The sequence below is a fragment of the Sus scrofa genome, chromosome 14, assembly GCF_000003025.6.
Source record: "Sus scrofa isolate TJ Tabasco breed Duroc chromosome 14, Sscrofa11.1, whole genome shotgun sequence".
Classification (NCBI taxonomy): Eukaryota; Metazoa; Chordata; class Mammalia; order Artiodactyla; family Suidae; genus Sus; species Sus scrofa.
This window is the reverse complement of record NC_010456.5, coordinates 26,134,640-26,158,308: the sequence shown is the minus strand read 5'-3', so window position 1 is coordinate 26,158,308 and position 23,669 is coordinate 26,134,640. Positions and strand designations below refer to the sequence as shown.

Here is a 23,669-nt window from a genome sequence, read left to right as displayed (position 1 = left end):
ATCTATGTATGAGTGGCTCACTGTCATGCAGCAGGAATTGACACAACAGTGGAAATCAACTATACTTTAATAAAAATAAAATTAAAAATTTCATGCCTGCATCTGTGCCCCCAGTTTTGTTGGCTATTAGCACTGCCAGAACAGAGGGGAGTGACTTTAGTATTTTTACCAAAAACATGTGGAAACTATTTTGATTTATTATGGACTTCTCCTGGGACAACACACCAAGCTTCTCGCAGTGGCTTCAAAGTTCTGGGATTTTGACGGCCGTTCTGTCATTGTGACAGCAGAATGATGGCCCCACATCCGAACACCTGCAGCATGTGACTGTTACCTCGCGTGGCAGAGACAATGACATTTGATCACAGCTGACTCGGAGATGAGTGGTGACCCTGGACATCTGTGTGCGCCCAGTGTCAGCTCGAGAATCCTTCCAAGTGGAAGAAGGAGGCAGAGAAGGTCAGAGCCATGTGGGTAAGTCAATGGCTTTGCAGGTGGAGGGAGGGGACCCAGGCAACGGAGGTGGGACAGCCTCATGAGGCTGGAAAGGGCAAGAAGTCACCCCTGGAGCCTTCGGGGAGGAACGCAGACTTGCCAAGACCTCGACTGTGGCCCAGTGAGACCTTTAGGTTCCTAACCTGCAGGGCTCTGAGAGAACACGTCTGTTGTTTTCAGCCTCCATGCTGATGCATGTGGTGAGGGCAGCCTTGGCCAGCTGGCCAGCTGCTGGGTTCCTCGAGTTGGGTGAGAGGCAGTAGAAATGCCTTCTCTCCTGGGTCTGGAGGCCGGATGTCTGAGGTCAGGGTGTGGGGGGTCATGCTCCCTGCAGGGTCCAGGGACATTGAGTCCTGCCTCTCAGCCCCTGAGGCCAGCATCCTTGGCTTGTAGAAGCAGCATCCACTGCCTGCCTTTGTTGTCCCAAGTCTGTCCCCTGTGTGTCTCTGTGTCCAAATTTACCTCTTCTCACAAGGACACGGGATTTAGGGCCCCCTTCATAACCTTCCCTTCACTCAACTCCCATCTGCAAAGAGGCCACATTCAGAGGTTGGGGGTGGAGTCCATGCACCCCAGCACTGTGGTCACTGTGTCTTCGCCAGGACACACCTAAGAAGCAGATCTGTTCCCTCACAGCCTTGGGTCTGGGGGCCCGCCTGCCCATGCTGTGCAGTGTGGTGGTGGATACACAGCTTTTCCTCTGTCCTCTTTTCTCCGCCAAGTTTGTGGAGACCCCCATGACCACCACCACCACTACATGGGGGCCCCTCTGGGGAGGTTCAGGCACCTTCCATTGAGGAAGGGCCTTTGAAAACAACCCCAACCATTCTTCTCACTCACCAGACTGGAGCCTGGCCCCCGCTTCCCACCCTGGCAGCAAGAATGCCACTTTGGGATCCCACCAGTTTTCCGTGACCACAACATTCACTTTATGCAGATGCTGTGATTTCCTAAAACTTTCTCATTTCTTTCTTTCTTTTTTTTTTTTTTTGCTTTTCAGGCCCGCACCTGCAGCACGTGGAAGTTCCCTGGCTAGCAGTCAAATCAGAGCTGCAGCTGCCGGCCTACACCACAGCCACAGCAATGCCAGATCCTTAACCCACTGAGCAAGGCCAGGTTTTGAACCTGCATCCTCACAGAGACATCAGGTCCTGAGCCACAACAGGAACTCCAAGACACTGATTTATTTTCAAGAACAACTAATGGCCATCCTCTGAGCATGAGGGAAGAGTTAGGGAAGGATACGGAGAATTATGGGCAAGAGGTCCCATCAGCCCATCCACCTTCAACTCTGCCGCTGGAGTCCCAAGGTCAAGGCAAGGGCTTCACCCAGCATTTCTCACTGCTACTGGCTGCCTCTCCTCTGCTCCTGATCCAACCTGTTTTGCTGGGACTGAGAGTCACAGGAAAGTCATCCCAGCCCCAAGAAGAGAACATGCTTACTGTTGGGTCTCTAGGGTCTGGGAGGAGAAGTCCCTCAGGTCTGGTCTGCACACCTGTCAGCCCTGGTCTGGAGGAGGCACTAACATAGGTGCAGGTCCCTTTCAGCCAATTTGGAAATTAGCGAATGCTGAGTCTCCAGTGTTACCCAGCCTTTTCTGCATCTTGCACTGTTCACTTATCTAATGTGTCCTTGTTTCATAAAGCACCTTTTATGTATTATTTCCTCTAAAAGGCCTTGTTTCCCAAAGAGCGAGGTGTTACATGAACATTTAGAAGTACCTGCTCAAATGACTTCATTCTATTTGAGAACGTCCGTAAACTATCTGGCCGGTCTTAATAAGGGCGAATCACTCAGCGGTGCGCGGCCATTCCGGATTATTACAGCGCTTTGCTCCTCTTTAATGTGCTTCGAGTTCCAAGGGATGGGATTGTTTTGCACCAAGTTGAACAATTTGGTAATACTCAAGATCATCTGTTTTTTACGACCTAGAATTTAAAGAGGTTCACAAAAGGCCCAATGCGATTTTGAAAGGACTTGCCATTTGGGGACTTTGCAGGGTTGTGTAGTCCTGTTGTGCTTCCCCCACCTGCCAAGAAGCGCCCCCCTCCACCAAAATCAGAATGTTAAGGATGCAGGAGGCTCCACGGTCCCCCAAGCCGCGGCAAGTGAGGCAAGACTTGTGGATGGCAGATGCACCACAAAGTCCCCGTCAGAAGCCAAGAGGGTCGGGAGCTCCTGAGAAAGCTCGGCCTTGGTCCAAACCTGCTCTCTATGCCCTCACCCCTGATATTGTGCAGAAATGAAGTCCTATTCTATCTACCCCAGTGTCCTCCACTGGGGCACCAACATCTGCCTCAGGACAGACACTGGCTCAGGACACAATCTAAGTCCCAGGGCAGGCCTGAATTTTCATTAAAATTCCCACAACAGCACGTTGACTTGGGGTATTTATTTACTCCATTGCTGTCTAGTGCAATGGTGAGCCCAACTGCACACTTTCTAAATGCAGGGGAAAAGTTAAAAGGCTGCTGGTTCTTCTACTGACTTTTTTAAGAGTTTCCCCTTGAGAACAGAGGGTGTATCTGGCCTTCCAACTGGACTGATTCCAGCACCCATTCCCCTCCCGATGGTGGGGGGTGGGGGGTTGGGGGATGGACACAGAGGCTGGATGAGGCCCTGGCCCCCACCTGCTGTCCCCATGCGCCCGCACCGCATGGAGCCCAGGGAAGCGCCTGGCTCCCGAGAGGCCCTTTTCCCTTTTATGGCCAATTCCTTACAGAGAAAATGTATTTTCTGACAGCATGGGTTAATGGTTTTCAATATGCAATAGATCCTGAGGACAGAAACTCTATCTCCAGAGGATAATGTATTTCCTAGAGAAGTGCTTTTCACACCCCCACCCCCGCCTTTTTAACCCAAACTCACACCTTCAGCCCCTCTGAGAACTGGTGTTACACTGAGAGACATCTGTCTTCAATCTGTCTGAACCCCAACAGTCAAGATTTCCTTGTATTTTTCTGCAGTTTTTCTATACTTTGAATTACAAAAAAGAAGAAAAAAAGAAACCCCTAAAACGAGTAGGGTTTTGGGCTTGTTTTGTTTTCCCCAAATACAAAACTATATTTTAATACAGAATAGGTTCGAGAACCACTATCTCACAACACTGTAATAAATCAACTATACTTCAATAAAATACATTTTTAAAATAAAACATTTTTTAAAAAGAACCACTATCTCAGAAAACCAAAGAGCCGTGTCAGGAACAGGCGTTTTCCTGCGATTTTCCGTCAGTTCCCAACTCGGGACACTCCACACCTTCTTCATAACGGTTCAGGAACCCTCGAGACATCCATATGCTGATGCCAAACAACAATGACTGCACATATCTCGCAGAGGAGCAGTCAGTGGGTCTCAAATTTGAGGTGCTTTTCTATAACAGAGTTAAACCAAAAATATAGCAACAGATAAAGAATAGTTTATTAAACAAAATGAGAACCTCCACATACACATAAAATACCCCCACCAAAGTCGGTGAGCATCCAGAGTTCAAGTTCACATTATCACTTCCAACCACCTCCAACCACACCCATGCTGTTCAGAAGGGCTCTCTTTCCGACCCTGTGACAGGTTTCCAGGCTCAACAGTACAGAAACGGAATTATGCACAGGACTGACTCAGTAAGGCTTTGAACACACATTAGGGTGCTTTGCAGACTGAGATGGAACCTGTGGTCTTAAATATTGGATGAAATAGCACATTCTTAAGGAAACAACAAAAAAGCAATGTTAATAGTTTAAAAAATAAGTATTATTTGAAGCGGCAGATAAAATATATTCCGTACTGGTACCGGCTTGTACCAAGGAATCTGGCGCTGGCAAGATCTGTGGCTTGTGAAAGAAACCATAGGCATGACTTCTCTACAGGAGCTTTGCAGCATCTAACCACACTTTTACTTCTTAACAAACCCTCCCAGTCCTCAATATGAAGGTAAAAGAAGTAACTGAGATGGTCTTTTATGGAAAAGGAGATAATATTTGTGTTGTTTTTGCTTTCTGGCTGTGCTCATAGCCAAAAACTTCCTGGGCCAGGGATTAAACCTGCGCCATGACAGCGAGCTAAGCCACGGCAGTGACAATGCTGGGTCCTTAACCCACTGAGCCACCAGGGAACTCGAGATATCTGTTTAAAATACTGGATGCCAACCAGTATGGGCGTCATCTCCCGAGACTCTGCATCTGCGTCGGCAAGCATTTGTTGGAGAGGAAACTGGCTGCAGGATTTCCGGGTTCTTGAGTGGTGAGAAGCAATGCATGGCACATCTGCACTTCTGCTCCAGGAAGGCACTTACCTAGGTCACTGGGTAGAAAAGAAACCATCCAGGAATCATGCAAGTTTTAGGAAAGTTAGCCACTGGCGGCCACGTGAAATCCCGCCCACTCTCCGAGCTCCGGCAGCTCCTTCCCCTGGATTTGTTCGTCCAACAGACCTAATGGGTGCAGGAGCCTCAGGTCCTCCTGCCGGTGGGCATGCCGTTCGCTCTTGACCGCTGCCGGTCGTATTTCACAGAAACAATGAGGAAAAGCAGGAGGGTGGCTCCTTGAATAGCAGCCAGAAGAAAAAAATAATAGTTCAAATAGCAGCCATTGATGTTGCCTGGAGAAAAGGAAAGAAAAAGAAGCACAGAAGCTGCATTTAGAGAGAGATGTTGAAAGATTTTTACTTAACTTGGTTTCAACTAAGATCAGGGTGACTTTTAACTGTGGTTATTAAAAGAAAAGAAAAGAGTCCTATCTCTAATTCAAAATACAAGTGGGAGTTCCCGTCATGGTGCAGTGGTTCACGAATCCGACTAGGAGCCATGACCTTGCTCAGTGGGTTAAGGATCCGGCGTTGCCGTGAGCTGTGGTGTAGGTTGCAGACGCGGCTCGGGTCCAGCGTTGCTGTGGCTCTGGTGTAGGCCGGTGGCTATAGCTCCGATTCAGCCCCTAGCCTGGGAACCTCCATATGCCGCGGGAGCGGCCCAAGAAATAGCAAAAAAAAGACAAAAACAAAAACAAAATACACAAGTGTATTGTTTTCAAAGCTGCTGCAGAAACCACCACGAAGTCAGCTGAGTCTCAGCAGGGGCTCTGGGCTGGGGCCTCCTGCTCTACAAGTGCCTGTGTCTTTTGTAAAGCAGGTGCAATTCCCAAGGGAGTGACATGCCCACCTGTGCACACACTCGGGGGAACCACACATGGGCTGACAAGAGCTAAGTACAGATGCAAACTGGGGGACGGCGTAACCCCCTCAGAGGAAGTGACCACGAAACCAAAGACTTTAAGCCTGTCTAGGGAAAATGGGGAAAGTGAAAAAAATCACCTGTGCTCCTGCCACCAGGAACATGTCTATTTCCTTCCAATCTTTCCCCCTCAACCATCTTAAAGGAACTCCCTACATCCAGCTGTGCCGAGGGCAGGACTGAGGCTGCTGAGGGGGGCACATGGATGACAAAGAACACCTGCTTCCTTTACTCTAGGTTGGACCCTTCGTCCCCGGGTCTGGAGTCTGGACACCTGTCAGCATCACACCCCAGGCTGAGATGCCGCCGAGGCTCCTGCCTGATCACCTGACATGAAACACACTCCCAACTGCCATCACGAGCCAGGGCAGACAGCAGAGCACACTCAGCAGGAAGAGTGGGAGTGGAAGACAGAAGTTCGCCTTTTTTTTAAGAGCTGCGTTAAGTTCCCAGAATAGGGGTGGAACTGGGGCTACAGCTGCCAGCCTACATCACAGCCACAGCAACTCGGGATCCGAGCCGCAACCTATACCATAGCTCACAGCAACATCAGTTCCTTAACTCGTTGAGTGGGGCCAGGGATTGAACCTGCATCCTCATGGACACTAGTCAGGTTCTTAGCCTTCTGAGCCACAACAGGAACTCCCATTCTTTTTAATTAGTTAATTTAATGTTTTTTTTTAAACTTTTAAAAAATTATAGTTGATTTACAGTTGTGTCAATTTCTGCTGTACAGCATAGTGACCCAGCCATACATATATATATATACATTTTTTTCTCATAGTATCTTCCATAATGTTCTATCACAAGTGATAGTTCCCAATAAAACCCAAGGAGGCAGAGGCTAAGGTCAAGGAGCTCAACCAACAGGGTTCAAACCCAAGTGTCCTGGCTGCACAGTGGGAGGAAGACGGTGCCCCTGGACAGAGCTGCTGTGAGGGGGGAACACACAGGCAATGTACTTCCAGCACCTGGACACAAGGGGGCTGCTATTAGGGCCCCCACTTGACATGAACTGAGGCTTCCACTGCCACCCACCATGGCCACACTGCACGAGGCACAGGACGGTCTGGGACACGCAGAGCCACTCTGAGCATGCCACCTGGCTCCCTACAGGACAGTGCCACCACCGATTACACCACTGTATCACTGGATGAGGAGGGCTTCTGACATATTTCTAAACAGGGCAGCAGAGGGATGCACTGTGTCAGCAACATCTCTAAAGGAAGCTGGTGTCTTCTAGAGGGGAAAGCTGAACTTCAAAAGCATCTCCAGTTTATTTAAAACACCAGACTTCCTTTCCTGACAGTCTCCGTCAAGCTGGGTAACTCCAGAACTTCCTTCTCCTATATGAACATATGTACTCATTAGGATCAGATGTTTAACACTGCTTTGATTAATAAACAGAATACAATACACATGTTTGTATAATAAGTACTCACATGTCTCTCAAGAATTCTCACTCATTCGGGCTGTAGAAGACAATGATTTATATGGAAGAGATCCAGTTACACCTAGAATTTCCTACCAGAGTGGCTTACTTACTCAACAGATATTTATAAAATAATGGTTTGGCCCTTACTACATGCAGGGCTCTGCCCTGGACACAGGACCCCCTTCCTCCTCCGACTCCCCAATGGAGCTTGGTTCACTGGCGCTGCTGCAGTGCTGGTGGTGTTGGTGCCACGACGACAAGGCTGTTGTCAAAGCATAAATCATGCCATTCTACATGCCAACTCTGATGTGAGTCTCTCAGAATTAGAGAGTCATTTAAAACTTCCAAAGCGTAAAGCCAGCAGCCACACGACCGTATGCTGTGCTTTCCTTGCAGGCAGAGAAATGCACACTGCCCCTTGCCAGGGTGTCCTAGTTTGGGGTTAGGAGGGCACTCAGAATGGGCCCACCACCTAAAAGCGATCAATCACCCATACTTTCTTGGGCGTCTCCACAGACAGAAGGTACTTACACATGAAGACGGTAAACATTGGTTTTTTTCTACCCGAGTGAGACAGACACCGGGCCCCAAGACACAAGCACACGAGTCCACCAACATGTCCCAGAACATGCCCAGCTGCTTTATTCCCAAGCCTCAAACTGGAGACACCACAAACACCACCCACCGCAGTGCAGGTGAATGAGGGTTAGTTGTACAGGGACACTCCACAGAAGTCACATAGACCCAATCGCAGGGGAGACCCCGACAAGTGCTGAGGGAAAGGAGACCACAGCAGAGGACGAGATGCAGAAGGATCACTGAGCCGACTGCAGAACAGCTCATCTTGTGGGGGCCTGGGGGCTAAGAAAGGACCCAGGACACCTTCCCAATAGTTCTGTGTTTGGATCTGAATTAAGGAGACTGGCTGTGCACTAAGGTCAGTGCCCTTCATAGCAGGGCTGTGACCGCCAATCTAAATAAACAATCACAAAGCTGGGGAAAGGGGGAAACAATGAGGAGAATCTGGGTGCCTTTCCCTTTGGGGCTCTCCTGGAGCCTGACACACGTCCATCAGCTCCTCCTCCGCCTCCTCTACTGCAGCGAAACCAGGGCCTGGTGGGGGCAAGGCTGGCAGGAGCTCAGAACAGAGAAGCCATGGGGTCTGGGGTCAGAGTGGCAGCTCCTTCTACACAAGCAAGGACTCTGTGTGGGGGGAGCACCTGGTCCCATTCTCTTCCCAGATCCACCAGCCCCTAAACAGAGGGAGCAGACCCGCCATGTCCTCCTGCACCATGTCTTCATCTCATACCCAGGACACACGAGCTGGCAGGTAGGAGACTCACACGGCCCTCACTGCTGTGGCGAGGAGGCGACACCAGCATCCGGATAGGCAGCTGATCCAGAACACACAGCCAACAGAGAGTTCCCTTCTCACGAAAATAAGGTCAACAGTCAGAGTCCAGGTCCACATCTGTACATGCACCGGACACAGAAGTACCAAAAAGTGTAAAAACTGCCCATCAAAACTAAAGGACGCATGACAGGGAATCTACGAGTTACTGAGCCAGTCATGAGGGGTTACATCACTGGAAAGCAGAGAATGACAAAAGCCAATCAGTCCTTTATGATACATACATTTGCAAGTACAGCATAAACAAAGAAACAGAACCTGAGTCTTAAGAACTGCAAGGGCTTGGTCTCTGTAACAAGCCTCTCTCTGAAGGAGGTCTGTCCTGTACAGATAATGTGACACCAGGACCTCTGTGGAACCGGACATTACCCTCCAGGGGGCGGGGACAAGCAAAGCCCAGATCTGCTGCCCCCTCACCACAATGGCGAGGCTGCCCTACCACTTGCCCACACACCACTCACCCACACGGCTGGACCACAGCCTGACAGTGCCTGAGGCGGATCCTGGAAGTTACACAAGGACTCTATCTAAAGGCCTAAGCTCCACGCAGGACAGGAATTTCACCTGCATCATGGGGAGGCTTTTGGATTTCTGCCATTTCTGAGAAATGTCTAAGCTTTCATCAGAATGTTCAAAGGGATTTTCACCTGCAAGTGGCTTTCAGGGGATAGCAAATGTCACAGGACTGCACATCAAAAGCAACATGGTGGTTTTCACTGGTAAAATATACAAAGAAACTTCCATGTCCTGGGCCTGTTTAAAGGTATCCTAAATCTGCAAACCGCAGAGCTCTCATCTCCTGAGTGGTTTTGTTCAAGATGCCACCTACTGGTATCAGCTGTAAAATTCCACTCTGATCCATGGTGAGTAACATTTGCTTTTAAAAAGGCAGCTCATGGAGTTCCTGCCATGGCTCAGTGGTTAACGAATCCAACTATGAACCATGAGGTTTCGGGCCTTGGCCAGTGGGTTAAGGATCTGGCGTTGCCACGAGCTGTGTGTAGGTTGCAGACATGGCTCAGATCCCACATTGCTGTGGCCGGTGGCTACAGCTCTGATTCGATCCCTAGCCTGGGAACCTCCATATGCTGCGGGAGCGGCCCTAGAAATGGCAAAAAGACAAAAAAAAAAGTAAAAATAAATAAAAAAATAAAAAGGCAGCTTATTATCTATTTCTATGTAACAGAAAACTAAAAGGTACTGACAGGAGAATGAAAGGAAAAAAAAAAAAGAAACCACTTACGAAAAGGTAAATGAAAGGAAATACATATATAGATGTCCTTCACCTCATAAACATAGTGTTGGGCAGGAAGGTGGAGTCTGTTCACCAAACACACTCCGAGGAAACAGCAGCAGCAAAGCTGACCAGGTGTGGCCGAGGCTGAGGGCAGCTCCCAGTTCAGCCTGGTGACACCCAGCACACCCCACCCAGGTGTCCGCAGCCGGGGCCCCCGGCCCTGCTTATTTTCCAGGGGTGGGGGGCACTTACCAAAGTCCGTGTGGCTGCTCATCCACCCTATGGCCTTGAGGGACACCAGCGCCAGCAGCCCTGAGCCCACAAACGATCCAACACCAGAGAAGAAGAAGAACAGGCCCATGATGGCACTCTGCATGGACTTGGGGGCAGCCGAGTATGCAAATTCCAGGCCTGGAAAAGGAAAGCAGAGCATGGGGGTGGGGGGTGGGGGGCTCAGCCCCACCTGCTGAGGCCAGCACCCAGGGCCCTGCAGAATCTCTGGGGCAAGTCACTTCCAGCCCTCACACTGAAAGCAGCTGACTGTCGGAAAAAAAGAGGCAGGAGCAGCAAAAGCCCTCTAGTTCTCAGCTAACAGGAATCTGCAAACAAAGTGCTGTACTGCAGCAGGGAGAGCACTTAGGAACCCCGTCTTAGTGCCTCGCAGCGGCATCGGGAGCTCCGTGCATGAACTCAGTCATTGGTGAAATAACCAGACACGGAGATCTGTTCTACATGAAAGGCCATCCTGTTGATTTATTCCCTCCTCAAATGCGTCAGCCAACTTTGCATGGGTTCTGTGGGAGGTGGGGGGAGTTTGCATCACTGCCCACAGCCCGGTGGCTCCTGGTTATCACTCATTTTCTCCTCCCCTCACTCCCGGGAGCTGGACACAGGCCTGCACAGAATTTGCTTGTCCACAGGGCAGCACAGGGCCTCACGGAGAGGCAAGAGAGGCCTGTGCCAACATGTTTTAACATTAGGTTTGCTCCTTATAAATCTGAAGGCGAGAGCCGGGCTGTGCGGACACCCCGAGGCCTGGCTGCCTCACAGACTGCAGGGCCTGGTAGGAAGCGTCAGACCCAGCCCACCCCGTGGGCTCTTTCTTCTTCTTTCCTCTCCTGTGGAACTTCTACAGTAGTAGAGGAATTCCATGCTGACGTTTCTACTCCAAGAAAGGAACTCTCTGACCAGTTCAGACCCTGAACCACAGCGGCCCACCCAGAGCCGCTAAGTGCTGTGCTGCGCTGTCTTGACACAGCATCATGGAAGGGAATAGCACGGCCTTTACTACGCTGTGACGGGCCTGGGCTCAGATGCCCTGACAGGACCTGTACCTGAGATGCTCGCGAATATTTCACTGATGCCGATCAGCACGTACTGGGGCACCTGCCACCAGATGGGCAAGTCGGCCGCGTAGTAAACAACATTTCCAATGGTCTGGTTAATGGTTTTCTCCTTCACGAGGTCCAGTCTTTTGCTTTCCAAAATTCCTGAAATTCATAAGTAGGTCAGTAGAGCGTTTATTCATTAACATTCGCAATTAAACTAAAAAAGGAGATGCTTGGCACAAGGCATTTATTGATCATTCCGAGAAATACACAAAAGAATAATGGCCAATGGCCCAGCTTCCCCAAAGCCCCGACCTGAGGCACTTCCCCACTTCCAGCTCCATAAGGAGATGATTAAAAAGCAGGGGTCACTTCACACATGTTTCAGGGGGGCATTCTGCAGTGCCGTATAACAGGTGTTCAACACTTTAACATAATCCTCAAATATCTGAACTGCTCACCTAGACTCCTTTTGCTTCCTCTAAAATGAGGAGCAGGGGAAAGCTAAACAGCCCTGCAATAAAAAGATTAATCATGCTATTTACTTACCAGAAGTTAATACATTTTGAGATGCTTTTCCCTTCATGGGAACAGATTTAAGCTGATACACTGATTTATTATCATTACTATTACAACTACCATTGCTGCTAAGAATGCTGGCTTCCTTGGGTGGGCAGGCTTAACCTTATCAGCAAAGTACAGTAGCTCCCCCCCTTATCTGCGGGGGATATGTTCCCAGACCCCCAGTGGGTACCTGAAGCCAAGGATAGTACTGGTCCCTATAGACCCTATGCCTGTTCCTGCACACACGCTTCTGATAAAGTTTAATTTATAAGTCAGGCACAGTAAGAGATTAACAACAGTAACTAGTAATAGAAGAGAACTATAACAACATACTGTAATAAAGGTTATGTGAGTGTGGTCTCTAATATCTTACATCTAGTATCTTACATTAGATTGCGGTTAACCATGGGGTCGCCGAAACCATGGAAAGCAAACCAGAGATAAGGGATTGACTGTAAACCAGACCTCACAAACCACCTTCTGCTCTCAGCAGTGCCAAGATCTCACTGAATTATTGGTCATCTGTCACACAGGACAGAAGGACATGGCAAAATAGGCAAGATCGGAAACAGCTACTCTCTACAAAACAAAAAATAAGCAAATCAAAACAGAGTCTAAAACAATTTATAGGACCATGTCGTTAGGGTAAAGATGTCAATATGTTTTGTTTTTAAAGAATTATAATTGCCAATGAAATAATGGACCCTAATAGCTAACACACACACACACACACCTGTGTGTGTATGTGTTTAAGACATTATGAGAAGGACATGAGTCTGGGTAGAGGACAATGGAATATATATATTAAATATATTTCTTTTAAAACCTGAGTATGAAAAAGGACCCAGTAATGACTGACAGGGTAAAGGATAAATTCTATAATCTATACCCCAAAGCACATCTCAAATGAAATGTACAAACAGAGAAAATACAGCAAAGGACCAAGGTAGAGACCTCCTGGCTCATTTCCATGGGATAAACTGTATCTCCTCCCTGGGGGTGGGCCGAGGGGACCCAGCCTCACCCACTGTCCTCCGACTACAGAGGCTCGTAGACCCCAGTGTGCAGAGGAGTCCACGCAGAGACCCTGGCAGCTCTGGAAAGGGGAATTTGAGGCTTGGCTCAGCGGTTATCTTAGGGTGCTGGTGCTGGCAGTAAGAGCCTATCCACAAGTGACAGCTTTCCTCCCTGGCAGGCCAGCGGGCAGCACCACGGGACAATAGTACTAGCCTGGCTGGTGCACTGTCAAACACAGGATAAAGCGCTGCAGGCTTCCTCTGGGTCAGCCGAGGTCCCTGCTGCTCTGGCAGTTGCTCTCCTACAGGAAGATCACTGCACCAACCCTCCAGCTGGCAGGGCTCTGGTGCAATTCAAGTGCAAAGTCAGGTACAGAAATAGGGAAGAACCTGCTTAGTCTGTTTTGGGGGAATAAATACTGTGGAAAAGACTTCTGTCCTTCACAGGAAAGGCAAGAGAACAGTAAGAAGACACGTGGGGGAGTGGTGGTGGGGGAGTGGTGGTGGTGGAGTGGGGGGAGGTTACTGGTGGGGTCAATACACAGATTTAGTACCAGGAACAAAAAATACACTATTGACCTCTGGCAAGTTCTGGCAAAGAACAAAAGTAAATGGTTGCACAGGATCTGCTCTGTGCTCTTATTAGTTGAGAAAACACAGACTCTGAAGACTGACTCTGAAGGTGAAAAAGTAACCGAAATTAAGGGGTGCTAGAAAGGGGGACACAAATAAAGAGGGTCAAGCCCTAAGAGACAAGATGAGGAAACAAAGCTCCTCTTTGGCAGGACCACTGGAAGGACCTGGGGGTGTGAAGGGTGTGACCAACACTGCGGAGAACAGGGTGGAGGACTGAGCAGGTCCTGAGAAGCCGGTGGAGAACAACAGCCCCGGACGACAGCGGAGGCCCCTGAAGGGCCGGACAGCCCAAGGAGGCCACCCTCAGAGTGGATGATGGAGGCAACCAGGAGCATTACTGTGAATGAACTTAAAGGCAGGTGCTGGGAGAACCAACACAGCTCGAAGTGGGCCAGATTCTTCATTTAGACATAAACTCACATTGGGTCAGAAACAAAAAAAACCCAACAAGGTGGGTGAGATGAGGAAGTGAAGTGTGACACCAGCAAAGGACTCAGGGTTACCAAGAAGGGAGACGTGACAGCCAAAACACAGGGCAGGAGAGAGTCAAGAAAACGCATGAAGATAATGAAGGGCTCTCTGTGCCGATGCAACCCTGTGCCTGCAAGTGCCCAGGTGTCGTCTCATCCGTGCTCACAGTGAGGAAGCGCGGGAGCCAGCAGAGACGGGGACCCCAGAGGCATCAGCTGGGATCCAGTCAGGCCTGAGGGTCCCTCGTGTGTCACCTCCCAGGATAGTATTACTTCCGTGGATGGTGTGTGCCCTCCCTAGGGAGGACGTGAGCCTAAAGCTTCAGGAGTAAAACACTATCACCTGCAGGAAATACAAGTGAGAATCAGAGACACAACTGAGCAAGCAGACGCCAGGTTGCAGACTGAAGCCCTAAGGGCAGAGCTAGATTCTGAACCTCAAGGACACAAATATCCGTACCCTCACCAGGCTTCCATCTAGCACACCCACAATTTTTGAGGGGGTCTGGACAGGACTCGTGTCTCTGGTTCACCAGACCCTGCACAGGGGGCCATCGCCTGGACATACACCAGCCCTGGACCCCGTAACACTGGAGTCCAGGGCTCCTGTTACAAAGGAACTGACACAGCCGACAGCAGGACAACTATGAACCAGCCTACTCAGCATCTACACACATCCTTAAAAAAGTAATCCTGGCCAAAAAGGAAGCCTTGAAACATGATGTAGAATTTCAAAGCCACAATCTTTCCCAATTCCTCAGTTAAAGCTTTTCTTTTTCTTTTTGCTTTTTACGGCTGCACCTGAGGCATATAGAAGTTCCCAAGCTAGGGGTCCAATAGGAGCCACAGCTGCCAGCCTACACCATAGCCACAGCAAAGCCAGATCTGAGCCGCGTCTACAACCTACACCACAGCTCACAGCAACACCGGATCCTTAACCCACTGAGCAAGGCCAGCAATTGAACCCGCAACCTCATCATTCCTAGTCGGATTCATTTCCGATGTGCCACGACAGGAACTCCTAAAGCTTTTCATTAACAAACGGATAAACAAAAATACCAATACTATAAAATGAAAAACATTCTCTAAAATTACTCTTGGATCAAAAAGAATAAAAACAACAGTTTAAATAGTCTTAGAAAACACTACAGCATCAAAGTACATGGGCCTGTGACAAAGCAGCATAACAGGCAAGTCCATACTATTACAAATGGATTTCGCTACCAAACAGGAAAGAATAAATAGAAGTGAAGAATTTAACTCAAGAAAAAAGAAAAAAAGGAGTTCCCACCATGGTGCAGTGGGTTAAGAATCTGATTGCAACAGCTCAGGTAGATGAAGAGGTGTGAGTTTGATATCCAGCCAAGCACAGTGGGTTAAAGGATCTGGCATTGCTGCAGTTGTGGTGTAGGTGGCACCACCACAATTGCAGCTTGGATTCAATCCCTGGCTGGGAACTTCCATATTCCACAAGTGCAGAAGGAAGGAAGAAAGGGAGGGAGGGAAGAAGGAAGGGGAGAGGGAGAGAAAGAGAGAGAGAAAGATAGGAAAAAGGAAAAAAAAAATCACAAAACAAACCCAGAGTAATAGAGGCTAATGTCTTAACTCCTCATATAGAAAACAGAGAAATAATCAAATTCATAAATTCAAGAGATAGTTCCACGGAAAAAAAATCATAAAATATGTAATTTTCGCAAGCCTAAGGAAAAAAAAGAGCACATAAATAAATGAAACTAGAAATGAGGAAGGAAATGCAACAGATTTATTTAAAAGACTATTCCTATCTTCACAATAAAACAATTCTTCTAAAGCTCAATAAATGATTTACCAGGGACATTAAAAAGATAAAAAGCTTAAGTGAGTCAAGAAAAAAGAAGAATTTTACAAAGTTGAGAAAAAAGGTGGGAAAGTTATATTTCCTTTCAGAGAGGTAATGCACTCACACGATTTTCTAGGCAAAGACCTGGAACTTCCTGGGAGCCGAAAGAGAATTTTCATCCTGTTGAAAGACCTCCTGCCTTCAGAAATAGGGAATTTTACCAACCCTTGTGGTGAAGCTGTACAACCCTGACACCAGACTAGAGATGATGTGGCTGGACTCAAGGAAACAGCAGCAGATTCCAACCAACCATCAGAATCACCCTTTAAACAAACTGGGATTTATTTTAGAAATACAAGCACAGTTAAATACCAGAGATTAAAATACAAAAAAAGTGTAAGCAGCCAAAGGTGTGGGGTCAGGGTGGGGAGGCATATAATCCCCTTGGAAACCAAAATAAGATATATAAAAAAATTCAACATCCACTTCTGCCAAAAAACTCAGTAAACTTGAAATAAAGGTTAGGTATTTAATATTGTGACAAATACATATTTCAAACTAAGAGGTGACAGGAACTTGAGCAGCTGGAGATGCTCCCATAGAAGTCAGGGATAAAAAAAAAAAAGAGCATCCATTACCACAAATGGTTAACAGCTTCCGAGAAAGCATAGCAACACTGCCAAATACGGAGAAAGAGGGCGGTGTACCATGAAGAAGAGAAAGGAAAATATTTAATCTGAAGGTGATGGTGATCATTTAAAAATAATTCTTTTTTTTTCTTTTTTGAGACACACCTGCGGCACATGGAGGTTTCCAGGCTAGGAGTTGAATCGGAGTTGCAGCTGCTGGCCTACACCACAGCCACAGCAATGCAAATCCTTAACCCACTGAGTGAGGCCAGGGACCGAACCTGCATTCTCAAGGAGACAACACTAGGTCCTTGACCTGCTGAGCCATAGCGGGAACTCCATAAAAATAATTCACTGGAAACGAAGAATTTCTAAAAAGCTCAGATGTGAGAAACCAAAACTATTAAAAAGTAATTAGGAATAAACCTAACATAAAACATATAGGACCTAAATGAAGAAGTATATAAGACTTTGCAAGATGTCATAAATAAAATTAAAAGAAAAAGGAAAAATATTTCTAAGGTGAGATAAAATTTTAAGTATTAGCAATCTAACACATGTCAACATGAAAAACGCACTAGGCAACTAGGCACAGCACATGGTCTGTACAACAGAAGAGAATGTCTGACACATTTTGGGAAAAAGTCTTAAAGATCACTCACTGATAATATACATTCAAGATATACCATGTTATAAGCCTGAGGCTAAGAGAAGATTAAGAGAAAACAACCACAGCACTGACAAGGGCGCCATTAAGGTCAGACCCGGCACCGGCCCTCTGCTCTAGCACTTTTGCATGAGACCAGTATCATGCACAGACTGGAAGGGCGCACACAGCAATGTGTGAAATAAGGGCAAACTGGCATCAACTATCAGGAAGGGAGGACTGGTTTTTTAAATGATGGTGCATTCCAAAATAGAACACTATGTCATTGTTAAAACCTATAATTGAAATTTATAACTGAGACAGAAAATGGAATATATAAAGTACACAAAAGTAGGTTATAAACTATTGTTCTATTTCTGTTCTTTTTAAAGAGTAATTAAGCTATAACAAAATATTCTAGGAAGACATAAACACAGTTGTAGGAGATGGGAGGGTTAGGAATGAATTTAGGTCTCCTCTCACTTTTATCTATATATTTTTAATGATCATAGGATTGGCTCTGTGATAACAATTTAAAAAATTTGCTGTAGACCAGTGGTTCTTAACTCCTTTCTAATAAAAACTCTGACCCCAAAAAGGTACTCAGATGACCGTGCCTCCATTTCAGGATGCTCTCCCAAAGCTGGAGCAGGACTCCTGCCTAAAACTGCTGTGGCTGACAGAGCAGTTGTGGCACAGCCAAGTGAAGGGGTAGATGCAGGGCAGGTGGATGGGCACCATCAGCCTGGGGTCGTGGGCAGAGTTACCCATCTTCATGGATGATCACCCAGTCAGATACATATGTCAGAAAAGAACGCCTGATTTCACTTCTAGGGACTTCAACGTCACTGCAGTAAGTACCACAACAGTGAAAGTGAGAATCCTAAATATCACCCCAAAGGACTACAGACGAATGTTTGACACAGAAGGATATTCCAGTGTTTTTCTTTTTTAAAGCAGGTGACACACACACATACACACACACACACACATCATTCACAATTTTTCCTGTGCACTTGCAGAATGGAGGCAGAGGATTTCCTTGGGTGTAGAAATATGATGCTTAAATCTGTGTGTGGAGGGGGAGGGAGAGATGGCTTATCTGTATTTTTTTTTTTTTTTAACTTTCCTATACATAACAGGCATAGCTTTTTACTATACTCTTATGGTTTTGTTACATTTAGTTTTTCTTAAGCAGGCTCAAATCTGCTTACACAAGAGGGATTTCATTTTTTCAAAATCAGAAAAGGTGTTATATATTTATATGCACAGACACATGAACAGGATCAGATACACACCAACCCAGGAGCAAGTATCTCTGGGGAAATTACAGCTGATTTTTATTTTCTTCCTTATGTTTTGAAGGTTCCCTTTTCTCCAGTAAGCATCTATTACAGTAATAAGTTAGGAACACATACAATTTTCTTTTTTTTTTTTTTGCTTTTCAGGGCCGCACCCACAGCATACGGAGGTGGAACCAGGCTAGGGTTCAAATTGGAGCTACGGCTGCCGGCCTACACCGCAGCACAGCAACGCAGGATCTGAGCCGTGTCTTTGATCTACACCACAGCTCACGGCAACGCCAGATCCTTTACCTACTGAGTTGAGGCCAGGGATCGAACCACAACCTCATGGTTCCTAGTGGGATTCGTTTGCCCTGCGCCATGATGGGAACTCCCAAGAACACATACAATTTTTTAAGGGGAGAGGAGATCTATCAAATTATAGCACACTTCCTTTTTTCTCAAGCAGACTGGAAGAAAGCCCTTGGACCTGCCTGAATCTCATCTGAGAAACTTGAAGGAAAGAATTATCACCAGCAAGGATGGTCCTCAGTGGAGGATCCTGATTTATTACGGATGAATCAGGGAGCTAAAAGGCAAACAGTCTCTTTTCTATTAAAATTCTGGTTTGCTGTAATGATTTCAGGTCTCTTCAAAGTGCATTCATGTTCCAATTAGATGATATTCACTAGAGCTGGAAATGAATCTGCATGAAACACTGGTCACTGTTTACATTAGATTTAATTGTGCTTAAGTCAAGTTACAAGATATTTAAACTCTGAACCAATGACTGTGAAGCTCTTTCCCAATATCTGGTCACTGAGCAAAGAAAGCACCACCTGCGTGGGAGGTGCCTTCTATGTCTAAGCAGTCAATTCAGATGCTAAAATTCAGAGCAGCCTGGGGTGTACTAGTGCAAAGCGCTGGCACCGCCACCCGCCCCAGGAGCCTTGGCCACAACATGGCCCAACCCTGCTGAGCAAGCTCCCAGCTGCAGCTGCGGTACTGCCAGGACCTTTACTTGGCAGCACCGCCTGCCCAACTCTCGACCTCTGCCCCGAGTTTCCTGCATGAACAGGCACAGAAACCACAGGAATGGCCCTGGGGTCTCAGGGCTGCCCACAGAGGCCAATCAGCCCTTAGTGAAGCAGAGAGAGAAGATGGTAGCAAAGGAAGCCACACCCAGTCTGCTAGAAAATACCTGGGAAACTACGGCCCCCTTCTTTCCCACAGCGAGAGGATGAGGACCCCCTTCTGCACTGTGTGAGTGGCTGGTCCAGGGGCAGAGGGGCCCCCCAGTCCAAGAAGTGGGGGTGCTGAGGTCAAATCGAGCCCCACCTCCAGCATCACCACTGTGCCCTAGGGCGCCTGCCTGTCCCTGATCCTGCGTTCAGAGCCCTGCTGCAATCCGGCTCTTTGCCCTGACAGGTCTGCCCGTGTGCCACAGCCTGGGAGAGGGACGATCACACAGCAGGAACATAACAGAAACCTGCCACAGATATGACCTCCTTTTAATGACTTATTTGATCAAGAGAGGACGTGATTGGCTTCGAAGAAGTCCAAGCTCTGCAATATAGATTTCTTAAGCTTGAGGGCTCATTTCTTTAAATCTATTAAGTACTATCGCAGTACGTTCACTCTGGTGATAGTACATGAAGGCAGCTATGAGGCACCATCGGAGAACATTAAATTCTATCTCAGCAGCGCTTAACACTAAATTCCTCCTAACAGAGATGACATAATGGCGATTCTGGAATATCAGCTTTTCTCGTCTTATTACATAACTGAGCTATTTTATGGTTCAATAATTTTCAAATATTAATGAACGAAAGGCTCCAAAGCAAGGTAAGAAAGCCAGCAATACCTCGGCTTTATCAGCACAAGATACTGCAGATCTTATACTTCAGAATCAAAGAATTATGGAAACAGAATGGAGGCCCCCAAAGGATAATTCCCCTCGTGAGTGCTGGAGTGCTCAGGCAGTAGTTAGTTCTTAACCACTTTCTTTCTCTCTAGGGGATGGAGGCTGGTTATAAACCTGTATCTGATTAACAACAAAAACAAACTTTCTCTCCAGGAAAATGCACGTGAAATATTACATAAAAATGCAAAGAGTCTGGAGTATATAAAGCCAACTGGATGGACCAGACATTAAGAATCACAGCTGTGGAGTTCCCGTCGTGGCGCAGTGGTTAACGAATCCGACTAGGAACCATGAGGTTGCGGGTTCGGTCCCTGCCCTTGTTCAGTGGGTTAAGGATCCGGCGTTGCTGTGAGCTGTGGTGTAGGTTGCAGACGCGGCTCGGATCCTGCGTTGCTGTGGCTCTGGCGTAGGACGGTGGCTACAGTTCCAATTGGACCCCTAGCCTGGGAACCTCCATATGCCTCGGGAAGCGGCCCCGGAAAAAGGCAAAAAAGAAAAAAAAAAAAAATCACAGCTGTGAGGATCACAGAATACCTTTAATTTATAAAAATTCACCTATCCAGCAATCAACAGTTGTCTAAAATCTACATGGGTAAGAGGCAACAGGCCTCCTGTGATTTAACCCAAAGTCACTTTGTACTTCACTGGTTATATTCAGTTCTTAAAAAAAAAAAAAAAATTCATTAGGAAAAAACCTTTAAACTTCATATAACAAAAAACTAGAAAATGCACAACACTCAGGATCAAAATAACCCGTACTCATTCCCTTTTAAAGCACACAAGCTTCCTGAGTGACAGAGAGTGTAACGACCACATTCTCAATTACCCACAACTGCTGGGGTCACTTTTGAGCAGAGAGGAAAACGGCTTCTTACCTGCGGCAAAGGCAGAACACATCACAAAGAACATTCCAACAGCTATCCTTTTTAAAGATGAAGGGAGCAGGCCATTTCTTCTCAAGATGGGATCAACCAGTTTATCTTTTAAGGGAATTAACAGGAGGATAAGCACGGCATCGAACATCGTCAGCCAGGCTGCGGGAAACTAGAATTTTAAAACGCACAAGACACATGCTTACTTTTCTGCAGTGTCAGCAGTCACCTATTTGACAACTAACATCTACATGGGAAAAGTTTATTTGTAGGATAGTTCAGTATAACCTCCTAGGGAAAAAAAAGTCTGTCTCAAGACACTGGAACTGAGAAAACACTTTCTTTTTTCTTTCTTTTTTTTTTTCTTTTTGTCTTTTAGGGCTGCACCAGCGGCATATGGAGGTTCCCAGGGTAGGGGTCCAATCAGAGCTGTAGCCACCAGCCTATGCCAGAGCCACAGCAACGCAGGATCTGGGCCGCATCTGTGACCTACGCCACAGTTCACAGCAACGCCAGATCTGTAACCCACTGAGGGAGGCTAGGGATCGACCACCAGTACACCTGTACACCAGATGGGTTCGTTAACCACTGAGCCACAACAGGAACTCCAAGACTTTCATTTCTAAAGGGATGTGCATCTGTTTTTCTGTGCTTTCTTGCAGGGGCAGGAATCCAGTGAAATATTAATGTTTCATTGACAGTAGTCAACTTAATCTAGTGAATGACATAATCAATGGAAAAATAGTCTCTGAAAGAAGTAAAAATTCCATTTCATTAGGCATGTTATTATTATTATTTGTCTTTTTGCCATTTCTTGGGCCGTTCTCGCGGCATATGGAGGTTCCCAGGCTAGGGGTCGAATTGGAGCCACAGCCACCGGCCTATGCCAGAGCCACAGCAACATGGGATCCAAGCCGCGTTTGCAACCTACACCACAGCTCACAGCAAGGCCCAGATCCTTAACCCACTGAGCAAGGCCAGGGAACGAACCCACAACCTCATGGTTCCTAGTCAGATTCGTTAACCACTGTGCCACATCGGGAACTCCCTAGGCATGTTTTTAGTTCAAGCCAACTGCTATCATTCACCGAGGATCTGCAATTGGTACAAGGAATCCATTTGTTATGTAAACCCACAACAACAAATCTAAAATTCAGTTCAACCCTTCTCACCGTATGAGGATTGGTAGTAACGCTGGAAATTTCTGGAATCTTCAAATGAAGACTCTGTAAAACATACGTGGTCTGCATCTGGGTGTAAAAAGCAGTGTCGTTACATGAGCGCAGCTGTCACACACCTGCAGCCTGTCGCCCCTCCCCCAGACCACTCGGTGATGAGATGAGACTTGCAATGGTCACGTTTGGAAACAGGTGGGTCAATTACTTGGTCACCATAAAAGTCCTCCGGAGATCAAATTTGAAAAAGAAGTAACGCTTATCCCCATGAGAAACCAAATTAAAAGGCGGGGCCTGGAAAATCAGAAGCATCCCCCTTCTTAGCTTTGTTTTTTAAAAGGTTCTCAAAACATTTACATCAGCAAAATGAGTCCGCGACTAAAGACAAGATTCCAAGATCCTTGAGATTCATGGAAAAGAAAGCAGGGAACTCTGTGCACGGCAGTGACAGTCAAAACGAGTGCTGGGGTCACGTTTGTGGGGAGAGAGAGGAAATGAAACCTGTGTGTCACCACTCACTTGAAAATACACTGTCCAGTAAGGTATCAAAGCCAAGAAAACTGGGACAATCTTGACAAGAGCTTTCACATCTTCCACTTTATCTTCTGGGAATGGCCCTCCTCGAGACATCTTACATGAATCAAACAGACTGTTTTTAGAAGATTGCTGAAAGACTCCAATGCCTTCACTTTGGGAGACAAAATGAAGGAATTAGTTTTCTTCAACCCCCAGAAATCCGTTATTTGGTAACAAATTATGTTTGGAGGTAGGAAACCAGTTTGCAGTACTTAATCTGCTTAAACTTCATCCAATTACCTACGAACTGCACCCACCCAGCAGAGCCACCCAGATGTTCCCCAAGCCCGGAAGGCAGGAGGAAGGCGCTGCTGAAGGACGTCCAATCAGAGCCCGGCTGTGGCTACCACTGTTTGTTCCAGGCGAAAGATGGGTAGGACCACAGGTCGCCATCTGAAAGGTGGCTGACCTCACCCCTAGCTGTCACACTGGCCACCAGCCCCGCTGTGCTGAGGAAACCCTGACGCCTCCTCTGAGGCTGGTGACAACTACATCAGCTACATCACTGGATTGGCACTGGAAAAAAATACTGTGTTGGATTGTTTGGATTTTAAATTAGGTAACTTCTCAAATGTCAAGACTTGACAACCAACACAACTTGGTGACAAATCCGAGCTGGTTTTATTGCAGTGTGACTGGGAGGGAAAGAACCAAGAGGGGAAGAGGCAATACTCCTGGTGATGATGATAACTAGATGTTACCTGGGGACAGGTAACAGCATGTGCTCTCCCTCAACCCTGTAAGGCACTCACACTAGCCCCCTGCAAGGAGGAGGAAATCAGGGCACAGAGGGGGTAAGGAAGTGCCCAAGGTAATAAAGCCAGAGAGCTGGGGCAGGGATTTGACCCCAGACAGTCCTGGCTATAAAGCCTGAGGCGCTGACCACTGAAGGACACCTCCTCTCCCTCTGTTCCCACCCTCAGGCATC

At 47.1% G+C, this 23,669-nt stretch overlaps 1 protein-coding gene across 2 annotated transcripts in view; it reads right to left on the bottom strand.

Moving 5' to 3' along the window:
* The window catches only part of SLC15A4 (solute carrier family 15 member 4), a 32,053-nt gene continuing 12,278 nt past the window's right edge, over positions 3,895-23,669 (bottom strand). Inside the window, exons 3-9 of one of the 2 annotated variants that reach the window (XM_003359076.4) lie at positions 22,685-22,853; positions 22,163-22,240; positions 20,994-21,162; positions 11,138-11,293; positions 10,056-10,214; positions 4,926-5,092; positions 3,895-4,795 (exon numbers count right to left, since the gene is read on the bottom strand). In XM_003359076.4, the coding sequence (XP_003359124.4) occupies positions 4,944-5,092; positions 10,056-10,214; positions 11,138-11,293; positions 20,994-21,162; positions 22,163-22,240; positions 22,685-22,853 (880 nt within the window). In that variant the 3' untranslated portion in view covers positions 3,895-4,795; positions 4,926-4,943. 2 annotated transcript variants of the gene reach the window in all.